Source organism: Furipterus horrens, unplaced genomic scaffold (genome assembly GCF_987537825.1).
Source record: "Furipterus horrens unplaced genomic scaffold, mFurHor1.1.pri manual_scaffold_6, whole genome shotgun sequence".
Taxonomy (NCBI): domain Eukaryota; kingdom Metazoa; phylum Chordata; class Mammalia; order Chiroptera; family Furipteridae; genus Furipterus; species Furipterus horrens.
This window is the reverse complement of record NW_028327176.1, coordinates 13290055-13315607: the sequence shown is the minus strand read 5'-3', so window position 1 is coordinate 13315607 and position 25553 is coordinate 13290055. Positions and strand designations below refer to the sequence as shown.

Here is a 25553-nt window from a genome sequence, read left to right as displayed (position 1 = left end):
TCTCTAGAGACACTTAATGGAAAAAAACCAATGTACAAATAGTATCAGCTATGCCTTACAATCGTGCCAAACAGCAATCACAAGAAGTGCAAACCTCTTTTCACTTTGCAAAACTTGCAATGGGAGGTGGTTAGCTATATCTTGTTGATAAATTCATTTTCAAAAGTTTTACCAAATCACTGGCAGGCTGGATGAGCTGGATGGAGAGCGGTGGAGAAGGAAGTGACATTCCGGCACCTGCTGTAAGCACCTGTTAGGAGGGCACTGTCACTGTCAAAAACAATGTGCGCACAGCCTCACCCTCTCTAACCCGAGCCTGAAATGCCTGCCCCCACCTCTGGACTGTGTCCCTGTTCCACCAGGAGCAGCTCGCTCATCGCCAACGCTGCGTACTTGTTCTGACTTTCTTTCAGAAATTCAGCTGCCTTCTCAGTGGCTCGTTTAACTGACAGTGAATTAGGTTCTAGTTTACAGGTATAAAGAAATATTTACCAGTGGAGAATTCGATGCTGAGAACATACCAGAGTAAGCTTCCTGAGGTAAATGTGAGCCTTAAGGAATGGTGTGCAAGCCATCAAATGAGAGCGGTCTAGGCTGGGGAGCAGCACAGCACCTGAGTCTGGACCTTCCAGGTAACGGACCACTGGCACCGAGGATGTGTTGATGTGAAGAAGTAAAATGGTGATGCTGAAGTCAGAGAAATGGTGACAGGGGAGAACAGGGAGGCAGGAAAGGGGAATGGGGAACAAAAGGCGGGTGTATTTTAAAGTGCTTGGGGAGGTTGCGTGACTAATTTGAAATGCCTCCAGGGATTTCTAACAAATTTTAAAAGTGCTAATTCTTGGTGACTCAGATGTGGAAGAAATGGTTTTCTTTAATAAGAGCTGTTCAAACTTCTTTTTCGAAAAACAAGGTTCTCTCTCTCTTTTTTTTTTTGGCCATTGAAATTATTCTGCTAATTGCTACTCTCACAGATGAATTTTGAAATCCTAACTGGCCGAATAATTTTAAGGTTGAACTACAAAGGACACATTTGCACCGAGAAGTTAAGTTAATGTACACAGGCCTGTAAAGTTTGTATGAAGTAGTGCCAAAACCTTCCCATTGCGCAGCAGCCTCTGTTATCTTTTGACAGTCTTCTCAAGAATCACGAAATCAGAAAAATTCTAGGACCCTGAAGCTTAACTTTCTTCTTTTTTTACATAAATAAAGTAATACATGCTATCCCCAACATTCATAATGAAGGAGTCCCGAGACCTAAGAATCAAGATCAGGCTGAATTTCAGCAGGTCGTTTGCTACACGAGGATGAGAATGGAAGCTCTAAAGAGCTCCCTGCTATCCTCACTCAGCCGCGCACGGTGGTTGAATGAGGTGCGGGTCCAGTGTTTCATGACAGTGATCACAACCGGCACCAGCTTTTTACACAGGGCTTCACGCTTGGTGAGCTGTTATGTCAACTTGGCTGATACTACTGTGCATGATCCCATGTTCACGCGACTCTTAAATTCTTTTGCAAGAGCAGCAGATCAATGTTTAATGACTGTAGGCATGATGAAGGCCTTCCACAACACAGAGGTCCAGAGGAACTTTGGGCTGGAGTTCTGCAGTCCCAGAGTAGTTAAAATGGAAAGGCCAGAGGAAAATCTCCCAAGAAATTGTATCTCAGATCAACTCATAAAGAACGCTTTCAGTATCACCAAGATGAAAACTCACGCTAGAAAACAATGTTCCGGTTTACTGACAACAGGCTCCCTGCAGCCCTGGTGCGGCCACGTGAATGAAGCCACTTTGCTGAGGGAGAGAACCCAGAGGACGGCAGTGAGCCTGAATTAAATGATTTTCTCCTTCGGGGTAAGGTATGCTAACTGGCGATCAATATGGGATGACTGTTTAAAACTCAGAGTCAGTAACGATTTACGTACTTGAAAGCCCCAATTAGTGCAAAGTGGTCCCAGCTACAAAGATGCGCATCCTAATGAGAGTGAGGAGGCCATGAGCCTCGCAGTGAGAATGGGTGTATAAGCGCTGAAAGAAAGGCCAGTCCTAACACTTGATCTTTATTCATCCCTTGGAAATGGAGAAGACTATGGGAAGAAAATGTTTTTCTCCATGTGAAATTAATTTTCATAACCTATAGTTTAAAAACATTACTATGTATTCATAGATTTGGAGCCCAAGGAAATTCATGGAGCTCCCTCCCCTACTGGCTTTAAGATCTCCCCCTCCACCACTACCTGGAGGATCCACACCTGTCTCTGGCCAACCAGGCCCAGGTCAAGGCTTGTAAGGGAGGGCGGAGGAGGCAGTGGAGGGAAGCCAGGGATTTAAGAAGAGAGAAATGATGGCAGATGCGGTGTATAAAAAACAAGAGGGGAAGAGATGACGGAACCGGGAGTGACGAGGAGGCAACGCGGAGGCCCGGCTTGTTGAGATGCACCCCTGCCTCTCCCAGCTGTCTGTGGCAAATAATGCGGAAACAAGACACGGCATAGCCTCACGTGGGGGCTCTGCTATAGCAGCAAAGACCCGAGCCAGTTGGCTGTGCCTCTGCGGTGGAGGTACAATCTAGTGCGACCTGCACGCACTCGTCCTGTGGCTCATCGCTGATCCCTACGTGACGAGGCTCCCCACAGCACCCAGCACCCACCTATCTGCACAGCCCGGGAAAGGCCCCCGGCCCAGGGGCAGGCCTGGCAGCAGCCAGTGTGCCCAGAAGTGAGGCTGCCCACGCTGCTCTTCTCTGAGGACCGGCCTGTCTCTCCCCCTGGTGGTCGGAGAAGGGAACGGACTGATAAGCGGGCTGCTTAATTCAGACGTGCATCGCCTGGTTTCACCCACTTCCAAAGGGCTGCTGCTAAGAGTTCGCTAATCCTTGATTGATGGTTCAAATACCACATAAGGAACTCATTCTGAAAGGAGCAACTTGCTTGTGAGGTCACACCACACCTTCCGGGGTTCTGATACTGTCTGCTTTTGTTTCTTCTCTAATGGAGAGAAGGAAGGGAGGGAGGGAGGAAGGACTGACGGACGGGAGGGAGGGGTGCAAGGGTCCTCTGGCCCTCCCGCCTCCCTCCAGAAGCCGCAGGCACCTTCCCAGGTGAGGAGCCTACGAGAGCACTTGATTTCAATTTGGAACTAGGAACCGAACTCCCGCGTTCAAGTGGCGCTCGGTTCCCTTCCCTTCATCTCTGTGAAATGGTAACAGGCCCGGAAGCACGGGTTCACAAATGACAACACGGGAGCGAAAAGAGCGGCCCGAGTCCGCGGAGGAGGGACCGGCGCGGGCGGGTGTACCTCCGGGGAGAGCCTGCCTGGGAGGGGGCCCGACCCCGGTCTTCGCCGCCCTCCTACTTGATGGTCTTCAGGAGCGCCGTCCGGGCACTCACGACCGCTTTGAAGGCGTCCTCGCTGCCGGGCGCCGCGCACTTGTCCGGGTGGAGCAGTACGGCGAGCTTCCGGTACGCTTTGCCGACCTCGTCCCTGCGGAAAGAGGGGCGCGGGTGTCGGCGGCGGGGCAGCCCCGCGCCGCGCGCCGCCGTCGGTAGCGGGGTAGCAGCTCTGGCAGTGCGCACGCCCCTGCCCTTCCCAAAGTGGGGCTACGAAACAAGCAAGTGACAAACAAATAAATAACATGACATACGAGGAGGGAGAATACAAGGCAAAACGAGCAGATAAACGCCACGAAAACGCTTGGCGAAGGAAAGGTCAGAGGGAAACAGACAGCACGTGGCTCCTCGCAGGCACGCAGCAAGTCTCCGCGGGCTGCAGCACAGAGGACGCGGCCACCAGGGCCGGGCCCGGACCAGGGCGCTGAGCGGTGGGGCCTGGGGGTTAACACGGGGGTGGGGACGCACAGGGCGATGCGAGAGAACTGGCAGCGGAGGGAACAGAGATGGGCGCGGAGTGGGAGGTATGAGAAACCAAGTGGGCCAGGGAGCAGGGGTCAGTGAGTGACAGGCCACGAAGGCACAACAGAAAAGCTGCATCTGAGCAACAGTAACAATGGTAGGCATTCCGAGGCGAAACCGTGCGGTGCTGGGAATGCTGTTTCCCCGAAGCTGCCTCCCGCTTCCCCACAAGTGAGCGCTGAGCAGGCCCCGAGGGAACACATGCATCAGGCGTTAGCACGGTAATTAGGCTGGTCCTCTGCACTGTGAGTGCTTTTAAACATTCTGGGTAGCAGGCGAGCCTTGCAAGGAAATTTTGGAGAAACAAGACTCAGTCAAGTGTGTAAGAAATATATTAATTGCACTGAAGATGAAGATTTTCTTAAAGTTCGAGAATAGTAAACAGCACTGAGCAAACATTAAAACTCTCTGTAACTTAAAAAAAAATGCTTTTAGGTTTTGTTTAAAAGTGTTCGATGCAATACAAAATTAGTTTGATATACCCAAAGAACAAAGGTAAGAAAAGCACATGTTGCCCTGGCTGGTGTGGCACAGTTGGTTGGGTGTCATCTCGCAAACCGAAAGGTCACGGTTCAATTCCTGGTCAGGGCACATGTCTGGGTGGCCGGTTTGGTCCCCAGGTGGGGTAGGTGCAAGAGGCAACCAATTGATGTTTCTCTCCTTCTCTTTCTCCCTCCCTTCCCCTCTCTCTAGAATAAAAAAAAAAAATTTAAAAAAGGGAGAAACTACATGTTTATATTGGTTAAGGGTATGGAAATATGGAGCTCCTGTAAATTTTGGTAGGTTCCAATTAACCACAGTGAATACATAAGAAACCAAAGTGTCTTTTTCTCTTTTTCCTTAATAAATACTATTCTAAGTTAATTAATAAGTAAAGTAATAGTTTCTTAGTTTTAGAGCCAATATTCCTTGAGGATCAAATGGAAGAATTTAGAATGAGACCATGGAAGTCTAAAGGGACATTTAAAAGATACCAATTAACTTTGTGCTATATACATGAGGTCATCTGAATTCCTCCGTGTGGTTAAAGCAGCCTCAGTAACGCCTGGCAAGTCGAGGGTGACCAGTAACTATCTTCCTCTCCCCTCCCCTTTCCTTCTGGACCTAAAGATAGGCTATGAGACAAAAATGGAGAAGAGTTACTTAATGCTGTTGATGCTGACAAGGGGAATCAAGGTGAAGAAGTAGAAAGGAAGGACCATGAAGAGGAAAGCTGTGGTGCAAAATAAAAAGATCTGAAAATTCATCAATTATAATATGCACAGTAACACTAGTATTACATAGTAAAAATTTATGTAAACATAGAAAGTTCTTAAGAGACAAGATCCCAAGAGTTCTCATTACAATGAAAAACCTTTTCTTTTTTCTATAGGAGATGATGGTTATTAACTAAACTTGTAATGGTTTCACAATACATGTAAGTCAAGTCATTGGGATGTAGACCTTAAGCTTATACAATGCTGTATGGGAATTATTATTTCAATAAATTGGAAGAAAATTTATATAACCATACTGAACAATTTATTCTTGCACAAGCAACAAAGAGTAGTGATTTATGTCTTTTTCTTCCAAATAATTCTTTAGGCTAAAATAAAATAACAAATAGGCACAGATGAGGAACTAGCAGGACTTTTGAGAAGAACAGACAGACAGACACACATACATACACACATATACAGTGTCCAGGGTCCCAGCTATAAAATGAAATGTTTGTACAAGCTAATTTCTAACATTCTTTCCTACTCTAAAATTCTATAATTTAAGAATTATCCTTCATAAGGAATTTTTTAAGGTTACGTTAGCTTCAAGGCTCTTCTTCAACAAAAGTAGAGCATAGCGTTTCAGAAAGTATTTGCGCATAGACACTACACAGTTCTCACATCAGGCAACTGCTATCAACTGAATAACTGGTACTTAGTAAATTGACTGGAAGAGCATTATTAAGTAATCTAATATATTTCCACACATCTTCATATTTCTAGACAATTACAAGAAGATTTAGTGTACGTATAATTTTGACCATGAAGCCTTTCTCTGTACCAGAACGCAGCACTAATATTATAGAGCACTGCTTACCTTGAGGCCCCAGGTTTGACTCCCAACATGTCCCAACTGTCTTTACTATTTCGAATTCTCCGAATGGTGTCAGCTTGTTCTTTGGTGAAACTAGCACTGCTGTTTGTGATGGGACGCTTCCCACCATTTTCACATAAATCCACGATGGATGTGTAAAAGGTCTGCAAAAAGAAAACACACCCCACAGTAGAACCGATTTTGCAAAAATAGGAATTCCTTTTAAGCATCATTAAAGGATTTTAATATATTCCAATAACTCTTAAAATTCATAATAAAGCAAATATTTCAGAGGTAAAAGAAAATATGACCAAAGAATTAAAGGAAAATATACTCTTAATAAGTGGATAGAGAATCTCAGCAGAGAATTGGGAACTACACAAAAGAACCAAATGCAAATTCTTGAACTGAAAAGTACTGAATTAAAAAATTCTCTCAGTGGATTTAACAGCAGATTGAAGTCAGAGCAATGGAGACTATGTAATCTGAAAAACAGAGAAAAATATGGAACAAAAATAAACATAACCTCAAGGATTGTGGGACAAAATCAACTGATATATACACGTATATAACGAAATAAAAGTAAAAAAAAAAAATCTTCCCAAATTTCAGGGAAAAACACCTGCACACCAATCTGAGAAACTCAATAAGCCCTAGTTAGGATCGGTACAAAGAGAACGACACCTGGGCACACAGCACAACTGCTGAAAACCAGAGATAAAGAGAAACTCTTGAAAGTAGCTGGAGAGGGAAAAAAGACATTATACACAAAGTAAGAGTAAGAACAAGTGCTAACATCTCATGAGACACAACAGAGGCCAAAACAGAATAGACAAACATCTTTAAAATGCTGATTTAATTTCTAACAGTTATTATTTATAACTCTTGGACAAATTACTACTCTTAGGTGCCCTCATATCTGAAGTAAGAATGATGCCTGATACACACTGTTAAGACTCTTAAATGTGATGAAATATGTAAACTCCTCCAGAATTGTAAAATATCACTCAAATGGTTATTATTATTGCACAAACCCACATAGGTCTATGTACTCAAAAGAATAGAAACGTGGCAAACCAACATCAACCTTATTTGGTCTTGAAATAAAAGCTACTGCTGCCCAATTTAGCATGTCAGTCAAGGATGAAACCTGTCTTCTAAGTGGAGGGGTGACAGCTTGTGAGAAGAAAATTCAGCATAAAAGATTAAATAAAATCCCACTCGATGATTAAGAACAACTCTTTATAGTATAGCTACATTATTTGAAATGCTAAAAATTCCCAAAATATCAGATATATTCATAAGAAAAAAATGCATTATTCATGCCACCACTTACTTCCAAATGGATTTAAAATTAAGAGTTGACTTGACTTTATAAATTAGTGTTTAAATAGCTTCCTCCCCTTAAAATGATTCAAGATTAGTAAATTTTAAAAAGTGACCATCTATTCAGATTGCCACACGAATACATCTCTCTACTGCCTACTCAACTGGTGAGACCTAATTTTCATGTGTGTCTGACTGGATTCTGCAATGACAGGCAGAATCCTGTTCCCTAAGTGCACCTCCATGGGCCACAGTATTGGATTATCTTAGCTACAGCAGGGCAAGTCTGCCAAAGTAATGCTTCCATTTAGTTATGCACGCAAATGTAACCAAAGGTAGTTTGGAAGAAATTCTTTGCCCGCTTAAGTAATCATATCATAACTGTTGTTAAACTTGATAATCATCAGAATCACCTAGAAAGCTTTTTCAAAACACAGATTCCTGGCTCCATCACAACATTAAACTTCCAGTAGGTCTGGAACCCAGCACTCTACATTTTGAAAAATTTCCTCACGTAATTCTGATGATCAGCCAGGTCTGGTTTAAAATAAACAGTAGACAAATATCCTACATATACACATACTCATATTCATATTCTTTCTCTCGCCAGCTTCTGAAAAGAAAGCTTATTCTAATGAGAAATTCCTTTTTGCTTCTCATAATTTAAACTAAACTTTGGCATGGGCAGCCCGGACACAAATTCTAAAACAACGAAATGCTGGGTTACCTGGAACATCTCATTGATTCCTTCTCCAGTTTGTGCTGAAGTTTCAAAGTACAGGAACCCTCTGCTTTCAGCCCAGAGACGCCCTTCACTTTCATCAACACAGCGGTGCTTGGCGCAATCAATCTGAAATAGCAGATGGAGGGGCAGAGAAGATTCCAACCTTGTCCCCAGAGAAGGCCCTGTGAGGTCTCTGTCAATCCTTGACCAAACGAACACTAGGCGTACACAAACCCCAGCACTAGTACATGACACTACCAGGACCAAAAGGGACAAAAAAATTACTAATGTTGAACGTGGACTGACTTTCTCTGGCAAAACAACGGCCCTTCTCACTCTGTCCCTTGAGAAAACTCCCGCTGTCACATTCAAGGGGCTTCGGTCTGCTTCCCACCTTTCTACAGTCCCTTTTCCACCAAACGCCCACCCCTCCTTCGATCAAATTGAAGTGTGATAATTAGGATCCATCTCCTCTCAGTCACCAATATCATTTCCCAACTATGGCACCAGACACATAAAATATGGATAAAAACCCTGATATACCAGATTTTTTAAAAATTGTTCTTGTTGCAGGGGCATGTTTTGAAAATGTGTTGATTCCTATATTACCAAATAAGGACTTTTTCTTTCCTTTTTCTTTGTTCCCCCAAACTCAGAGCTGCACTCTTCCCATAATAAATCTAGAAGGTGAGGACGCCATTGCCAAAGCAGTTACCTTGTTGGCACACACTACAAATACAATATTTTCCATGTTTCCATGAGGTCCAAGATCTTGCTTCATTTCTGCCAGCCACGCATCCAGGGCATCAAAGGAGTCTTTCTGCCCAACATCATAGACCAGTATCACACCCTGTGTGTCCTTGTAAAACTCATTACGAACCTTCACATAAAAGAACAGATGCACAAAATCTGAAACAGCAAGTTGGGAGTTTTTGTGATTTTATAAAAATATAGCTCAGTCATTCACTTAGCAAAGTATGTTCTTTTGTGTATTCATGGTATTTGCTGTTGTATCTCAATATCCGGTCTCCAGGAGATCTTTTATAAAATCAAAGTAACGTGATAAAAAAAACAAGGCCGTGTCATGGAAACAACAGCCTCCTGCCCTACCCTTCCTCTCCTCCAACCCACCCTCCAGAGGCACTCAATCTTTGAGTGTTGTTAGTAGACCTTAAAAGAATATAAACTACATCAAGTTCTCCTCAGGAACAATTAAAAAGAACTCAAGGCAAAAAATGACACAGATATCAGCAATAGGTATATCCATTTATTTACCACACCCAAAGGTGGCTTCCGCAGGACACCAGGCAGTGGCCCTGTGACTCCGGGATATGTACACCACCTTCAAAACTCCAAGTCCAGAGCCTCAGTGGAACAGAGCTGAAAAGAGCCCAGGCTCGGGAGTCAGACAGGCCTGGGTCCACACTTACTTACTAGTTGTGTGATCTCGGGCAAGCCACTTAACCTCTCTGCATCTCAGTTTCCTCATCTGTAAAATGGGGATAATACCTCTTACTGCACAGGGTTGCTGTGACCAGTAAATGAGATAATGAAGGCAGGGCACCCCCGCGGTGCCCAGAAAACAATGTGTACTAGTGCCCTCTCCCTTCCTTACATTCTTTCTCTGGCTGTCCACCCCGATGTCTTCATCAGAAATGGCAACTCGCCTCTGGGGCCTATCTGCAACTCCACGAAGAGGCAGCACGAAGTACAGGGCACCCTCAGGTGGCCGAGGCAGTGGCAGGTGGAGGGGGTGAGAGGCAGCATTGATAGATATGGGGTTTCAGGGACAGAGGCCATGCATTATATATTCTTTTCAAAGTATTCCAGCAGGTATTCAGACTCACACTGGACATAAAGACATCTTATACACATCTTATATATAAACTAGAGGCATGAAGTGCCTCTAGTTTTCTGAGCATAGACAACTCGACCAAGAATGTGTCTATTAATTTGCAGAAACATAAGACACTATCCCCTAAACTAAACCCAACAGAACCAGTAAGATTTGAAGTGATAAAAGCCAGGAGCCTTCTCCCTCAGTCCTCAGGGTCCTTCGCCCTCCTGTGGTGGTAAAAACAAGGCTCTCCTTGCTGAAACTCTTGCGGCCTGGGCAAGAGTCCACCACATTCCCCAGGTTCCTCACTGACCTCTTTCGCCAACTCTTCTCGCCACGGTTCCCACTCGACTGCCTCCGTAATGCCCCCGGTCCTGGCCTGGGCCCCTTCCTGTCCCTTTTCCTTCTTCCCAACTCAGCAATACCAACCACTCTCACAGCTTCAACTGAATGTCCTGTGGGAACCTCAAATTCAATCTGCACCACAGGACATCCTCCCATTCATTTCTTCCTAAACTCTCCCTTCTGGTGACGAAAGTAACAGACCATTTGCTCAGTCATTTGGGTTGACAGCCTCATGTTAACCTCTGCTGCTTCTCTCTCCCTTTGCTCAGCAGATTCAAAGGGTCCTGCAGAAGCCACCTCTGCCACGTTTCTTGTGCCTGTCACTTCCTTTCCATTTTCATTGCCAACGTTCTCTCTGCAAGTCTTCTAAGTCATCTCCCTAGCAAATTATACACTGTGCATTTTAACTTTTTAAAACCCTAGCTCAAAAATTCTTTTTTTAATTATATTTTATTGATTATACTATTACAGTTGTCCTGATTTTTCTCCCTTTGGCCCTGTCCACTCAGCAACCCCCACTCCCTCAAGTAATCCCCCCACCATTGTTCATGTTCATGGGTCATGCGTATAAGTTCTGTGGCCACTCCATTTCCTACACTGTACTTTACATCCCCATGGCTATTCTGTAACCACCTATTTGTACTTCTTAATCCCCTCGCCTCTTCACCCATTCCCCACACCCCAACCCATCTGGCAACCATTAAAATGTTCTCTGTATCCATGATTCTGTCTTCATTCTTGTTTGCTTAGTTTGGTTTTTAGATTCAATTGTTGATAAATATGAATTTATTGCCATTTGTTGTCCATCGTTTTGATCTTCCTTTACTTAAATAAGTCCCTTTAACATTTCCATATCATAATGTTTTGGTGATGATGACTCCTTTAGTTTTTTTCTTGTCTGGGAAACTCTTTATCTGTCTTTCAATTCTAAATGATATCTTTGCTGGGTAGAGCAATCTTGGCTGTAGGTCCCTGCTTTTCATGACTTTGAATAACTCTTACCGATCCCTTCTAGCCTACAAAGTTTCTTTTGAGAAATCACCTAACAGTCTTATGGGAAATCCCCTGTAGGTAACTAACTTCTTTTCTCTTACTGCTTTTAAGATTTTCTTTTTATCTTTAACCTTTGGTATTTTAATTAGAATGTGTCTTGGAGTGGGTCTCTACTGTTGTTTCCTTGTAAATTGTTCTTTATTTCAATTAGTGTATCCTTCGTTTCTGACTGGATCTTTTTATGCTGTTGAGGTCCTCACTAAGTTCCTCAAGCATCCTCATAACCAGTGTTTTGAACTCTGCATCTGATAGATTCCTTATCTCCATTTTGTTTAGCTCTTTTTCTGGAGTTTTGAGCTGTCCTTTCATTTGGGCCATGTTTCTTTGTCTCCACATTATGGCAGCCTCCCTGTGTTTGTTTCTGTGTATTAGGTAGAGCTGTTGTGACTCCATGTCTTGGTAGTGTGGCCTAATGTAGCAGGTGTCCTGTAGGGTCCAGTAGCACAGCCTCCCCTATCACCCAAGCTGGGTGCAGGAGCTCAGAAGGAGTGACTGTGAGTAGGTGAGTCCGTGTGTGGGTTCTTTAAGAGGAAGTGCTTGGGGCTCCATCAATTTTTTCCCCAATTCAATCCCCACTGGTTTTTGGAGCCAGAAGCTGTGGGGACTTATCTTCCTGGCACTGGAACCCTGGGCTGGGGGCCTGGTGTGGGGCTGGGACTCCTCGCTCCCAAGATAGCCCTCCTGAATTTTTATCCACCACACGTGGGTGAGCATCTGTGCCCCTCCTACCACTCTGGATGGATGTGGTTTCTTTAATTCTGTAGCTGCCAGACTTCCATTCAACTTGATTTATGACAGTAGTGAATGATGGTTGTTCTTTATTTTAGTTGTAATTTTGATGTGGTTGTTCGAGGAGGTGAGCCATGTCTACCTATACTGCCATCTGGACTGGAAGTCCCAAAAATTCTTTAGTGTTTCTCCACTGCTTGTTCCTCAAAGTTCAAACTCTCTCAATCAACGTTACAAGTTTCTGATCAGTCCTCTACCAACTTCTTAGTCTTATGCCCCTCCTACCCCCTGTACTTCAAACTGGATCATCTCTCATCCCCAAAGCTACCCTATGGAAACGGACAGCGCTTTATCTTCCATCTCTTAAGGTCCAGTTATAACACTGCATTTTCCACATAGTTTTTCTGCCCTGTTCCTCACCACCTAACTCCTTACCCCTGTCAGACAGAATGTAATCCCCAAACCCGCTAGAACACCACTGCATTTTGTACTTCCTACAGTGCCCGCGTCACCTCCCGTCTAGTTTTACAGTCAGTAGCATGCCCAGCTGTCTCCCCACCAGACAATAAGCTACGTGAAGGCAGCATCCTGACGCATCCGCCTTAGTGGTACCCACTGAGCCCAGGAGGTATGACCCCCGAGACACACCTGTGTAGTCAAACGGCTGAGCACGCTACGGAAGAGAGCACCACAGAGGCCAGAGGGGAGAAGAATTTGAAAACGAAGATCATGCTGTTCTGAGGGAGTTACGTGTATAGAAAGAGATAATCTTAAGTAAGTGATTTTATAACCTCAAGCCTTAGTTTCCTCACCTATAAAACGAAAGGTCAAAGAAGGTATCTCAGTGGTCACCTACCACTCTATTATTCTGGCCTCCCCAAACAGCTTCCTAATCTTAGTCTTGGCAGACTTGCTACATCCAAATGGAATTAAATAGGGTGCTACAGAACTTTAACTCATTTAATTATTTAATTCTTAAAGCAGAGATGGCAAACTTTCTAGCCTGTAGGTTAGAAAAAGCTATTTGTTTAACATCACTCAGGCTTCAGAAGGTTTCTATGGACCCGCTAACTCATACCCATAAACCCCAGTGCAAGCAAGATGGGCGGTCGGAGACAGGCCCTGCCATTCCCTTGACAGTCCTCTCTTTGACACTTTTCTCTGAGGTGGCTGTCTCACATACTAAGCAGACTGTCCTTTTTCAGTAGGACCTTTGGACAGGCCTGTCAGGAGAACTGGTGACAGGGGAGGTTTCAGTGGAGGGCAGGTGACAGGAACTGAAGGAAGTCGGGGGTCATGACAATGGCAGTGAGCGCTTCCCGAGGTGGGTGTGCTGAGCAAAGGCAGCCTGGAGCTCAGAAAGAAGGTGATGGCTTTGGTCTTGTCAAATAAAGGGTCTGAGCTACAGACAGCAAATATTTGACAAAAATGGAGAGATCAAGGCTATTTTGCAGAAAAGCCTCTGCAGATGTGATGATTTCAAGGAGCTTCTATTAAGCACACAACCATTTTTATGAGCTGCTAAAAAAGAAGCTGTTACAATTTCAGGCTGCATTATTAACAATTCTAATGTCTAATGATAGAAAATAACAGAGCACTCAGTGTTTTTCCCTAGTTGGACAGTATCTGGAATGCTGTGTTCAGTTCTCAGCTCCCTGTTTAACTAGAGTTCATTCAAAAAAGATGCTGATAGGTGTAGCTGTGGCAGGAATTTAAAAAAAAAAAAGTTTTACCTGGACAGAAACAAACTGACACGTATTAGAAAGGCTCTCTTGTAGGAGAACAAACTCTGTCTATGTTGCTTCAAAATCAAGGTGAAATGAGTGGCGAAAGTCAAAGGATGGCAGCCTTCATACGGGAGGAGTTGTTCATCTAAAGTTTTTAACTCTGTGCGGTAGTGACTTGTGAAACAGCGAGAGCCCATCATCAGAGATACTCCTTCTCCAAACTCTTCCAGCCTGCACCACTCAGACCGTCCTGTGTTGTAGTGTTCCCACATTCCCACCAAGCTGCAGCTCTCTTACTCATCCATCAACGCTCAGCTGCAATGCTGCTTCCTGTAACAGCACTGCCTGACCGAGATACACTGGGTCTGGGTTTTAAAGTGCTCCCAAGCATTCTGTCATTTGTTTAACATGTATCTTCTCTGACATATTTGTGTTCCATGAGAACAGAGACTATGTATTTCCAGTGTTGAGCATAGAAACCGGCAGACTGGTATCTGGTGAACGAATACTGGCCATCAATCAAGAATGCTACAGCAAAAAATCCTACAATAGTCAGGGGGCTGGGCCACATTAATTCTCAGACTTCTTCTAACTCTCCATTTTGTGTGATTTGGTGTGATCTGAGATTTATGTTAGCATTTCTGGGAGTTTGAACGTATGTCAAATTTGTGGTCATCTAGAGCCTCCATGTTTTTGTCACCAACGATATTCCATACTTGTGAAATTGAGTTAACCCGCTGTAAGGCTTCACATTTAAAAGAAATTCACTTCTCTAAATATTTGGGTATGTTCACAAGATGAAAGATTATACAGCCATTAAAAGTGAGGTTTCTTCCAGGAAGATGGAACAGATGTACTTTTCCCTATTCTTTCTGCTAAGTACAGGTAAAAATCCTAGACATTATATATATACAAAACATACATAAGAAGACTCTGGAAGGTGGAGAGAAAAAGGCAGACAAGCTAGGAACCCCAGGACCCAAGGAATGACACAGTGGTATGTTTCCTGGGCTTTATTTTGCCTCATATAGCCAGGACTTAGAGCTGAGGAAGACCGACCTGAAATGCCAAAGGGAGCAGACAAATAAAAGCCCAACAAAAGTCTGCTCCCTTTAAATAAAAGAGCAGAAAGGGGCAGCCTCACAAGACAGAAACTTTAGATGATAATCGTTCTACTCCAGCTAGACACCTCAAAAAATTCTGTCTCTCCACCCCCACCCACTCAAGCAAAGGCTGAGTGGAAATTTTAGAAAAATAAATTACTGAAAAATACAATAACCAAAATTTAAAAAGGCTTAGAAATTGAGCTCAACAGCAATCGAAAGAATCAAGAGAACTAAAAGGCAGCAACAGAGAGAAAAAAACTGTTTAATTAATTAATTAATTAATTAATCAATCAATAGAACAGAGCCTCAGGGACACACTGGACAATAAGATCAGGGTCCCAGGAGGAGAGGAGAAACAGAGTGGGGCTGAAAAAGTATTCTAAGAAATAATGGCTGAAAACTTCCCAAATTTGGCAAGAGACATAAACCTACAGATTCAAGAAGCTGAGAAAACCCCAACAGGGAAAAAACCCCAGGACATTCATGCCAACACATATCATAATTAAACCTCTAAAACTAAAGACAAAGGAAAAATCATGAAAACAACCAGAGAAAAGTCATACCCCTCATATGGAGAAGAAACATCGCAAATGACAGCAGATTTCTCATCAGAAATCACAGAGGCAAGAGGATTTTCAAGCACTGAAAGAAAAGAAATACCAACCCAGAATCCTATAACCTGCAATGATATTCTTCAGGAATGAAGGGGAAATCAAAACATTCTCAATCACGGAAAACTAAAAGAATGGCCAAAGGAGTTCTCTAAACAGAAAGGAAATAATAGAAGAAGGAACCTTGGAATGTAACATAGGGTGATAGAATCCAGTAACTGAATACAGGTGAATATAATTGGCTTTCCCTCTCTCTTGAGTTTTCTAAATTATGCTTGGCAGTTAAGCAAAAATTAAACACTCTCTGATGTGGATGTAAATGTATGCAGAGAAAATATTTAAGACAATTATATTATAAACAGGTGAGGATAAAGTAATACAAAGTGAAGAAAAATTACTATACTACACTCGAACTGTTAAAATGATGACACCGGTAGACTGTGGTAAGTTATATCCAGTAAAAAAGCTACATAGCCAGATTTTCTAAAAATACTACAGACAAATCAAAATGGAATTCAAAAAGTGTTCATGTAACCCACAGAGAGGAAGAAAAAAAAAGAAAACAGAAAACAAAAAACAAAATGGTAGAATTAAGCCCTAACATGCTACAATTATATTGACTCTAAGTAGTCTCAATAAAGCAATTAAAAGACAGAAATTGTTGTGACAGATTAAAAAGCAGGATCCAACAATGTACTAGCTATAGGAAAGGCACTTCAAATACAATGATATAAGCGAGCCAAAAGTAAAAGGACAGGAAAAGATGTATTATGTAAATGTTAAATCAAACTAAAGCAGAAATGTCTATATTAATGTTAGATAAAGCAGACATTAGAACAAAAAAAAAATTGCCAGAGACAGAGGGGAACATTACATAAAACAAAATTATATAATGAAGACAATGCAATCCTAAATGTGTACATACCAAACAACAAGGTGGCAAAATAAGTGAAGCAAAAACTGACAGAAATGAAAGAAGAAACAGACAAATCCATAATTATAAGTCGGAAACTTAGAAACCCCTTTCTCTGCAACTGAGAGAACTGAACAGAAAATCAGCAAGAATATAAAAGAATTCAACACCGCCACTGAACAACAGAATCTAGTAAATATTTATAGAACATACAAAACAGCAGAATAGTCTCAAGTGCTCATGTAATATATACCAAGACAGACCATGCACTGGGCCATGAAAAAAAAAACCCTTAACAAATTTAAAAGAATCAAAATCATACATTGTGTTCTCTGATGACAATGGAATCAAACTAGAAATTAATAACAGAAAGAAAGAAAAATCTCTAAACACTTGGGAACTTAAACACTTCTAAGTAATCCACAGGTCAAACAGAAAGTCTGAAGGAAAAAAAAATATATTTTTAAATCTTCATTTAAGGATATGTTTTTATTGATTTCAGAGAGAGAGGAAGGGAGAGAAACATTGATCAGCTGCCCTCCACACGCGCCCTGACCAGGGATCAAACCCACAACCTAGGTATGTGCTCCAACTAGGAATCGAACCCATAACCCTTTGGTGTATGGGACAGTGCTCCAACCAACTGAGCCATCTGGCCAGGGCATGAAGGGAAATAAAAGAATACATGAGTGAATGAAATAAAAAATGAATGAAAATTAAAATACCATGTATCAAAATTTGTGGGACACAGCTGAATAGCGCTGGGAGGAGAATTAATAGCACTAAATATATACATTAGAAAAGAAGAAAGTCTCAAATTAATAATCTAAGCTCCCACCTTAAGAACACAGAATGAGAAGAACAAAATAAACCTGAAGCGAGCAGAAAGAAGGAAATGATAAGGAACTGAAGTGAAAGGCCAAATCACAGAAGAGCAAAAACCTCCTTAGGGAAAATGAAAAACCCAAGGAAGGAGAAACAGAAGAGAATGCTCGTGAGATTCATTTTGAGACTCCTTAGGACTGATAAGCAGATGAAAGCAAATCACGTGGGGTTCTCCTGGGGGAGAGAACTCACATGGCTCGAGAATGGACCTGAAAGGTCACTCTTGCACCCTGCTATGAAAGAAGTCACGTTAATTAAGTTCAAGTATGAATGTAATTATCCTTTCACATGCTGAGCTAAGGTATTAACTAAAAGGCAACAGTCCTTTGAAGGTTAAAATGTCTTATGCCAGCTACATTTACCTATTTTTACACATGATTTGACATGGGTTGTCTCAGAAAATTCAGAACCTTTTCTTAAACCGCTGACAATACTGGATATAGGTTTTCACAAAAAGACTTTCTTACCTCATAGAAGAATGGATGTCCAGCCATATCAAAGATGTTAACTTTGACTTCTCTGTCTCTGACTTGTACCCTGAAATGTTCAAATGGAAAAAAATCCCAAAGAAGGTCATGGCTTCTGCATTCACATAAATATTATTGGTCACTTATACATTTCAAAAGCATATATGTATGAAATTTAAAAGAGCTTCTCAGTGCCTCTTCTTGATTCCAGATAATCTTTACAACGGGCCAGCAACTTGTTTATTTTAACAACACTGAATCCACCTGGAAAAAGCACTCTCACCTTCCATTTACCACAAGACACTTCAGTCCACACCCCTTACTAACAAGTGGTGGCTATTACTATGGTGCTAAGGAAAATCGATTTGGGACAAGGAGGGGCGAGATGAAGGAAAACAAAATATTCTATTTCCCTTAGTAAGACATCTTAATTACTATCGGTTATACCTAGTTACCATACAGAACAGTAACAAAGGTTGTATTATTAACAACATCTGTTTAACTTTCTTGTGATCTTCATTTGAGCAGTAACAATAGTCAATTTGTTTTCAGAAATTTGAAAATAGTGAAAAGAACAAAAAGGGAAATAACCATTCATATTAGAATTAACTACTGTGAACATCAAAGCATATTTGCTTCTAATCCTTTTTCAAAAAAAAATCACTACTGGAAAATAAATGAATAAAACATTACAAAAATTCAAACACTAAAGAAAAATACAAAGATGAAAGCTTAAAAGTAAACCCAAATCTTATCACCCAGAAAAAAATCCTTCTTTAATATAGATGAAAATCACTGCAGATTCTTTCTATGCATAGGTAACACTAATATACAAATATTTCAATAAATATGAGATTATACTATTTCAAAATCAAAAGCATAAATGTTACTTTTTATTGAATTTAACACACACACACTAAAAAAAAAAGAAACTGAAGTGAACTGGGAGGCATTATTGAGGTTTATATAAATGCGTTCTCATTACAGTAATATTACTTCCTAAAAGATTTCTCTATGGTTAAAGAATAGAGATTATTAGCAATAAATTAACAAATTAGAGAGCTTTTTTTTTTAAATAACAGATTCCGTTTTCGAGAGCGTTGGTATGACTCCCTCCTGTGGAATTCAAGGACGTCAGCACCTGTTGGCATTGTCCGTATGCTATCTTCTGGTTTATTTATTATTATTATTCTCTGTCCAAATTTATAACATCTACTTTCAGTTCTGAAACCCGAATTCCCACAGCTGTTTTATGTTACTTGTATATATAAATCGAACTAAGTACCACGATTTCTTTATTGCTGAATTCTCTATCATACTTTCATCAAGTTTAAGATGTGTGTATGCATGAAATCAGAATCCATCTTATAAAAGAGAGTGAGAGAACAGCAAAACAAAACAAAATGATAACAGAATTCAAGAGCATCTAGAGAAGGTCTGGTATAATAAGTCCTATTAGAAAATTTTACTCTAAAAAGATAGCATTTGAGAAAAGATGGAACTGAAGCATAATGAGAGTCAGGAAGTAACATAAATGCGTTTCCACATTCAAACTCAAAGGAGGTCAGTTTAATTTAGAAGCCAGAGAAAATTACCTTAAGAAAAATAGTGATTCATGACCTCATGGCAGCGCTTCCCTGAGCTGTGGCCTGAAGACCACCAGCATCATGAGTGTGCGGAAGGGGGCTGTTAAAAATGCCCCACCTCAGACCCAGTGAATCAGAATCTTAGTAAGTAGGTCTTAGGAATCTGCATTTTGACAAACCCCACAAGTAACTCTCAAGTATACTAAATTTGAGTGTCACTGTATTGAAAACAGGACAGAAGGAAAGGGCATCTATTGTTTTCATGGAACAAAAGGGCACCCCCACCTCACCCCTTCCTTCCCCCAATTGTGGTTCAAATGGGCTCTGCCACATTCTTAGTGATCTCACAGCTAACTAGTTGGGGAAAGGCATCTGTCCCCATCTGACAACCAGAACCTTCCCTGGGCTTTTTAAACTTGGAATACTAGTTTTGGTCCCTGTCTGGAAGGGAAGTTTACAGCGTGAGCCTGCGGCCTGAGGGCGACTGCGTAGAGAAAGCCAAAAGGTAGAGAGAGAGAGAGATAGGAAATGATTTGGCTCTACATGAATAAACTAGCTTCTCATATGATTCAAAACAAAACTGCCTTAAATAGGATATCCTACCACTTCACTGATGAAATACTATGCCCTGAAATGTAGATATACCTCACACCACTTTATCTACCTTTTTGAATGTTGCTCTAATATTCTAATCTTGCAAACTTTCTACTTAGATATATCCATCTTACCTAATGATAAATATTTATTGATTATCTACTATGTATAAGCACCATGCCAAGCGCCTAGAGGTAATTTACACAACTGCTCCATCTTCATGGAGCTTATAATCCAGCAGGAGACATTAAATATATACAAGTAATAATGACAACACAAGGCAATTGATGCTGAGTACCATAAATAGCAGAGAATTTGAACATTTCTGTCATTTGCAACCAAAATGAGTCCTGAATGGTAAAGGAGGTGTTCGGAAGGCCTCATGGGAACAGGAGCACTTTACACCTTGAGGGGACTGACAGGTGGAGAGATGAGGGGAAAGGCCACTTCAGGGGGGCAGAATGGACAATGGCACTGAGATAGGGAAGTTCAGTGTGGATGGAGAATAAAGTGTATAAAGATTGGAACAGGAGAGAAAGGGAAGGGCAGGTTGGAACCAGAACAATTCCACTACTTCAATTCTACTCTTTGGCTGTATCATTTCTTATAATATAATAGTATCTCCCCAAGCTCAACCCCTCTTGATTCATCTCCAAGTAAATCCCCAATTATACCCAACTTCACTCTTCCTGGATCACTTTTTTCTCAAGACCAATAAAATCACAAATCAATAAAGTCCTCTGATAGAACATTTTCCACATAATATTTAAAGTTTTTAGAAAATATTTCAAAATGCCCTAAAAACATACCTGCTAATAGGGCCTCCTTCTAGAGAAAAAAGTTTCCTGCAAAGTGACATCTGCCAGTTAGGCTTTGTGTTGACACCGTCAACACTGCAGATCCTATACCTAACACAAGACCTGGCGAATAGAATGTGCTCAGCGATGAACGGATATGAACTGACAGTGATGAAGGATATGATCTCTACTTATCTGTAAAGGTCTCATTCCTATTCTTTCCCAATTTATCTTCAGAATCTGTATTTCAAGACAGATCATTTTTAAAGGGTTCTGAATTTTTATGTACTTTACAAGCCCAAAGAAAGGACATACTCACTTGGTGACTCCATAGTCAATTCCAATTGTTGCAAGGTATTTAGACACAAATCTTTTCTCACAGTATCGCTTTATAATACAGCTCTAAAAAAGGTGAAAACACATGCTATTAGTAAACATTCTCTGAGAACATATACAGAATAAACACATTTCTTCATTATGGTTTCTTCATTCATCACATTCTCTCACATTCTGAGCAAGAAAGCATTTTAAAAGCCAAAAGTATAAAATAACTGAAACAAATGCTAAAAGTAAAGATTTTAAAGAAAAATTATTTTAATTATCCCCTTATATCAACTATGGGCATGCTTTTAGTTTAATTCTCAATCCTTGTGCTCTTTTCTTTGAAGATCTCTCCTATTGTACTTTGAACAATATCATCAATATCTGGTCCCTCCTAAGACCAGGTCCCCATCTCCAAATACCTGCTGGACTAGTTTCTACTCAGATGAACAGCAGGCTGTTCCCTCAAATCGAACAAGTCCAAAAAGAAACTGATCTTATATTCAACAGATAAAACAGCTCATCCTGCTGATATCCTACTTCTGTTAACAACCCTGCCATTTTCCCAATCACAGAGGATCAAAATATTAAAGTCATGCTTGATTCTGCGCTTCTCTAACTCTTCATCTGAATGTTTCTTCCACCTTTCTCTCTGTTCTGATGGTCACTGATACCACTTTGGTTTAGGTCACCATTTACTCCTGGACAGCTGTTAAGAACTTCCTTGTAGGTCTCTTTCTGCCTCCTTCTCCTCCCAGCTTCAGCCATTAAGCCACACTGCTAACATTACTTCAGCTCAGAAATCTTCTGTGGCTTCTTACTGCCAAGAGTTCAAAGTCCATGTGCCTTTGTCTGTTATTCAAGGTTGTCCATAATCTGACCCTAATCTCTCTTCTCTGTCTAAACTCCTATATAAACTATCCATTTTGGCAAAAGTCCCAGGACCCGACTTTCGAAATAAGCTTTCTCTCATCTTTTCAAATCTTAGTTATCCTTTAAGGCCCAGCTCAAACTGTGAGCACTCAGGTTACAGAAGATCCTGTCTACATCAGAACTCCTCTAACACTTTCCATATATACTCTTACACACACACACTACATATTTGCCATCAGTCATACACTCCCTTCTCCTGTTAATTACCTTTTATTTGCCTTATCTCTTCAGCTAGACAGTAAACTATTTGAGGGCAACACCAGTATTTTTCTTCTTCATATCTTTTGCAGAATTAGCTCAGTGCCAATGAAAAACCAACTTAAAATGACATATATTAATAATAATCCTTAACACTCATGAAATTTATAATTGCCTTGAAGTGCTAGTAATGGAGTTTATTGTGCTTAAAATCCTTTCCTGATGAATCTCAATCTACATTAAATAGGACAGTGACTATAAAAAGGACTTAGTAATAAGCGCATTGTGAACTGAAGGGAAAACTGAGTACAGGGAGTATAAATTGGGCAATACACAGAAGAGCAAATCCAAATATCCATTAAGTGTATGAAAAAATGCTCCTCTTCATCTGTAGGCAGTGAAATACAAATTAAAGTAACAATAAAATTACTTCTCACTAATTAAAAGAATGACACCACCAGTTTAGGCACGGATTTGGCGAAAAGGGTACCTGCATGCTAGAGGTAGAAATATACCTTTCTGAAGGGCAAGCAGCATGACCACTAAAATTTAGAAAAGTGTTCTTCAGTTCAGCAGTTCTACCTGAAAATCTAGTCCACATAAATTAGAATTCCAGTGTTTAAGGATATATATATATATATCTATACACACACACACACACACACACACACACACAGAGGCATACCTCAGAGATATTGCAGGTTTGATTCCAGACCATGGCAATAAAGCAAATATAGCAATAAAGCGAGTCACATGACTTTTTTTGTTTCCTAGTGCATGTAAAAGTTATGTTTACATTATATTGTAGTCTATTAAGTGTGATCAATAGCATTAGATCTATAAAAACAATGTACATACCCTAATTTAAAAATACTCTACTGCTAAAAACTGCTAAACATAATCTGAGCCTTCATCTTTTTGCAGGTGGCCTTACCTCCAATGTGTAAAAAATAACAACATCTGTGAAACCCAGTAAAACAAGGTATGTCTATATGTATACACACAGAGACACACAATGGTATTAACTGCAAAACTGTGGTAAGGAAAAAGCTGGAAATAAAGTGAATTCTCGTCAGTAGAGGGACTACTTGTATATCATGGATTATTATGCAACCACGAAGAAGAGTGAGTTATTTGTCAGATAATTTGGAGAAACTGCCATAATCTATCATTAAAAGAGAAAAGCAAACTCCAGAGAAGTATATACTACAATATTGTATGGTGGGGGTACTTGAGACTGCAAGTAAGAGAAACCCAATTCAACAGGAAGGTATTTATTCACTACAAATGGAAATCTAGAATTAGGGCAAGCTTCAGAGTTGGTTGATATAAAGATTCAGTAGTAAGTACATGAGAAAAGTTCAGATCCTAGAGGACCCTGAGAACTGGGCTGGGGCTCTGGCAGCAGGCTGACTGCCAATGCTGAAAGCTGAATTGGATATAACTGAAGAACACAGAGACACTTCCGGATTCTCCCATAGAATGTTATTAAGCCCTTCGGAATCTCCTTTTTTTTATTGTATCTCTAGGACTCCAAAAAGCAATGCTGAATAATAAAGGAAAATAGCAAGTATGCTTTTTTTGTACCTATATTTAATGAAAATGGCCTTAGCATTTTACCATTTGGTACGTTTGCTGTTGGTTCAAAATAATTATTGTTTTATCATAAAGTGTTTATTAGAATTGACTACTTGATTATATCAAATGTTTTGACAATACGTACTGTAAATATTTCCTCCAGTAATCAGGTGACATACCAAATTATGTTGATTGACATCTTGATATTGAGCCATGTTTGTATTCATATGAGAAAACTTACTTTCTAATAGTAAATTATTTTTGATATATTGCTAAATTCTATTTGCCGATATTTAGAAATTATGCATCTCTTTTATATGTGAAATTGTTATATACTTTTCTTTTTTGATACTATATCAAGTTTTGCTGTTTAGGTTACCATGATTTCATATAGTAAATCGGAGTCCTGTTCATATTTTTCTTTGCCTTGGAATAACTTAAGAAACTGAAATTGTGTTATTTAAAGCTTAAATAATGCTTATTCGTAAAGCCACCTGATCCTGATACCTTTTTAAATGTTAAATCTCTTAACTTCTTTTGTAATTTCTTCTGGGGTAACTGGTCAATTGGGTTTTCTATTTCTTTTTGAGTCAATTTTGGTAATTTATATATTGCTAGGAAATCCTCCATTACCTCTGCATTTTCCAATGCATTCCCACAGAATTGTGGGTAGTACTCTCTAATCATGCTTTTAATCTCTTCCAGAATGTGACTGTCTCCTTTTCAGTACAAATCTTGTAATTTTTTGCTTTTTCTATTTTTTTTTAAAACAGATTTTTAGGCACTTCTGTTCTTCATTAATCTTTCCAGAGAATTCCCTCCTCTCTCTTTTGATTTATTTTGTGTCTTTTTTCTAATGCAGTAAGTTCCTTTAGTTTTTTAATTGAGATCTACCATACCATAAAACTCACACTTTAAAAGTGTACACTCCCGTGGTTTTTAGTATACTCACAAAGTCGTGCAACCATTAAATTCCTTTATTTTTTTTATCTCTCTTCTTTAGATATGAATAAAATAATGCACTTCCCATTTGACTGCAGCTTTAATGTGGTCCTGAAAGTTTTGGTATAGATTCTCTCCTTTTAATTGCTTTATTTTGTCATTTGTTTTGATTTGCCTTTTGATCCAAGGATTATTTACTAGAACATTCCTTGATTTTTAACTTAAAATTATTTATCTATATATCTTTCTATACTTTCCAAAGTGAGTTTGTGCTACTTTTATACGAAAGAACATTTAAGTTACATTTAAATCTTTTATTTACCTAATATTTATTTTTGAGAAAGAAATGCAGTAGGAATCTACTCTACTTCCAAACAGTAGGTACTTGTTCCAATAGTACTCATTAAATGTTCCTTGTTCTCATGATCTAATTATAATTACACTTGTAAACTAAATTTCCTTTATGTTTGGGTTTATTTCTGGACTCTTCTATTCCACTGATGTCTATATGTCCTTTCCAGTATCGAAAGTCTTGGTAACTTTAAAATGTGTTTTACTATCTGGTAGTGTTACTCTCCTCTCATTTCTTTTCCCACAATTTTCTTGGTTAGTCTTATGTTTAATTTTTCATAAGGACTTTAGTATCTTTTATTATGTCTGAAGAAAAAGCCCTATTGGTAATTTAACTGGAATTGAATTACATTTGTGTATTATTTTAAAGAACTGACATCTCTACAATAGTAAGTGGTCCTAATTAAGGAAAAATATATTCCCATTTGCCTAAGTAACTTTATGTCCTTTGTAGAGTCTGAAATTTTTCTTCATACAGATCCTACCTATTTCTCCTCAATTTTAAACCAAGGCACTTTATTTTGGTGTTCACTGTAAATTAAAATAG

The 25553-nt window shown here is 40.2% G+C and overlaps 1 protein-coding gene across 3 annotated transcripts in view; it reads right to left on the bottom strand.

Annotated features, from left to right (window-relative positions):
* The window catches only part of DNAJC27 (DnaJ heat shock protein family (Hsp40) member C27), a 38770-nt gene that overhangs the window by 11481 nt on the left and 1736 nt on the right, over nt 1-25553 (bottom strand). The window contains exons 2-7 of one of the 3 annotated variants that reach the window (XR_016511890.1): nt 21003-21085; nt 17707-17776; nt 8749-8913; nt 8037-8159; nt 5987-6147; nt 3297-3482 (exon numbers count right to left, since the gene is read on the bottom strand). Coding sequence is in view for 2 of the 3 variants with exons in the window: in XM_090280968.1 (XP_090137094.1) it covers nt 3350-3482; nt 5987-6147; nt 8037-8159; nt 8749-8913; nt 17707-17776; nt 21003-21085 (735 nt within the window). In the remaining variant the exon portion in view is untranslated. Of the gene's footprint in view, nt 1-1544; nt 3483-5986; nt 6148-8036; nt 8160-8748; nt 8914-17706; nt 17777-21002; nt 21086-25553 lie in introns of those variants that run through there. The other 2 variants (XM_090280967.1, XM_090280968.1) reach the window with 2 other exon arrangements.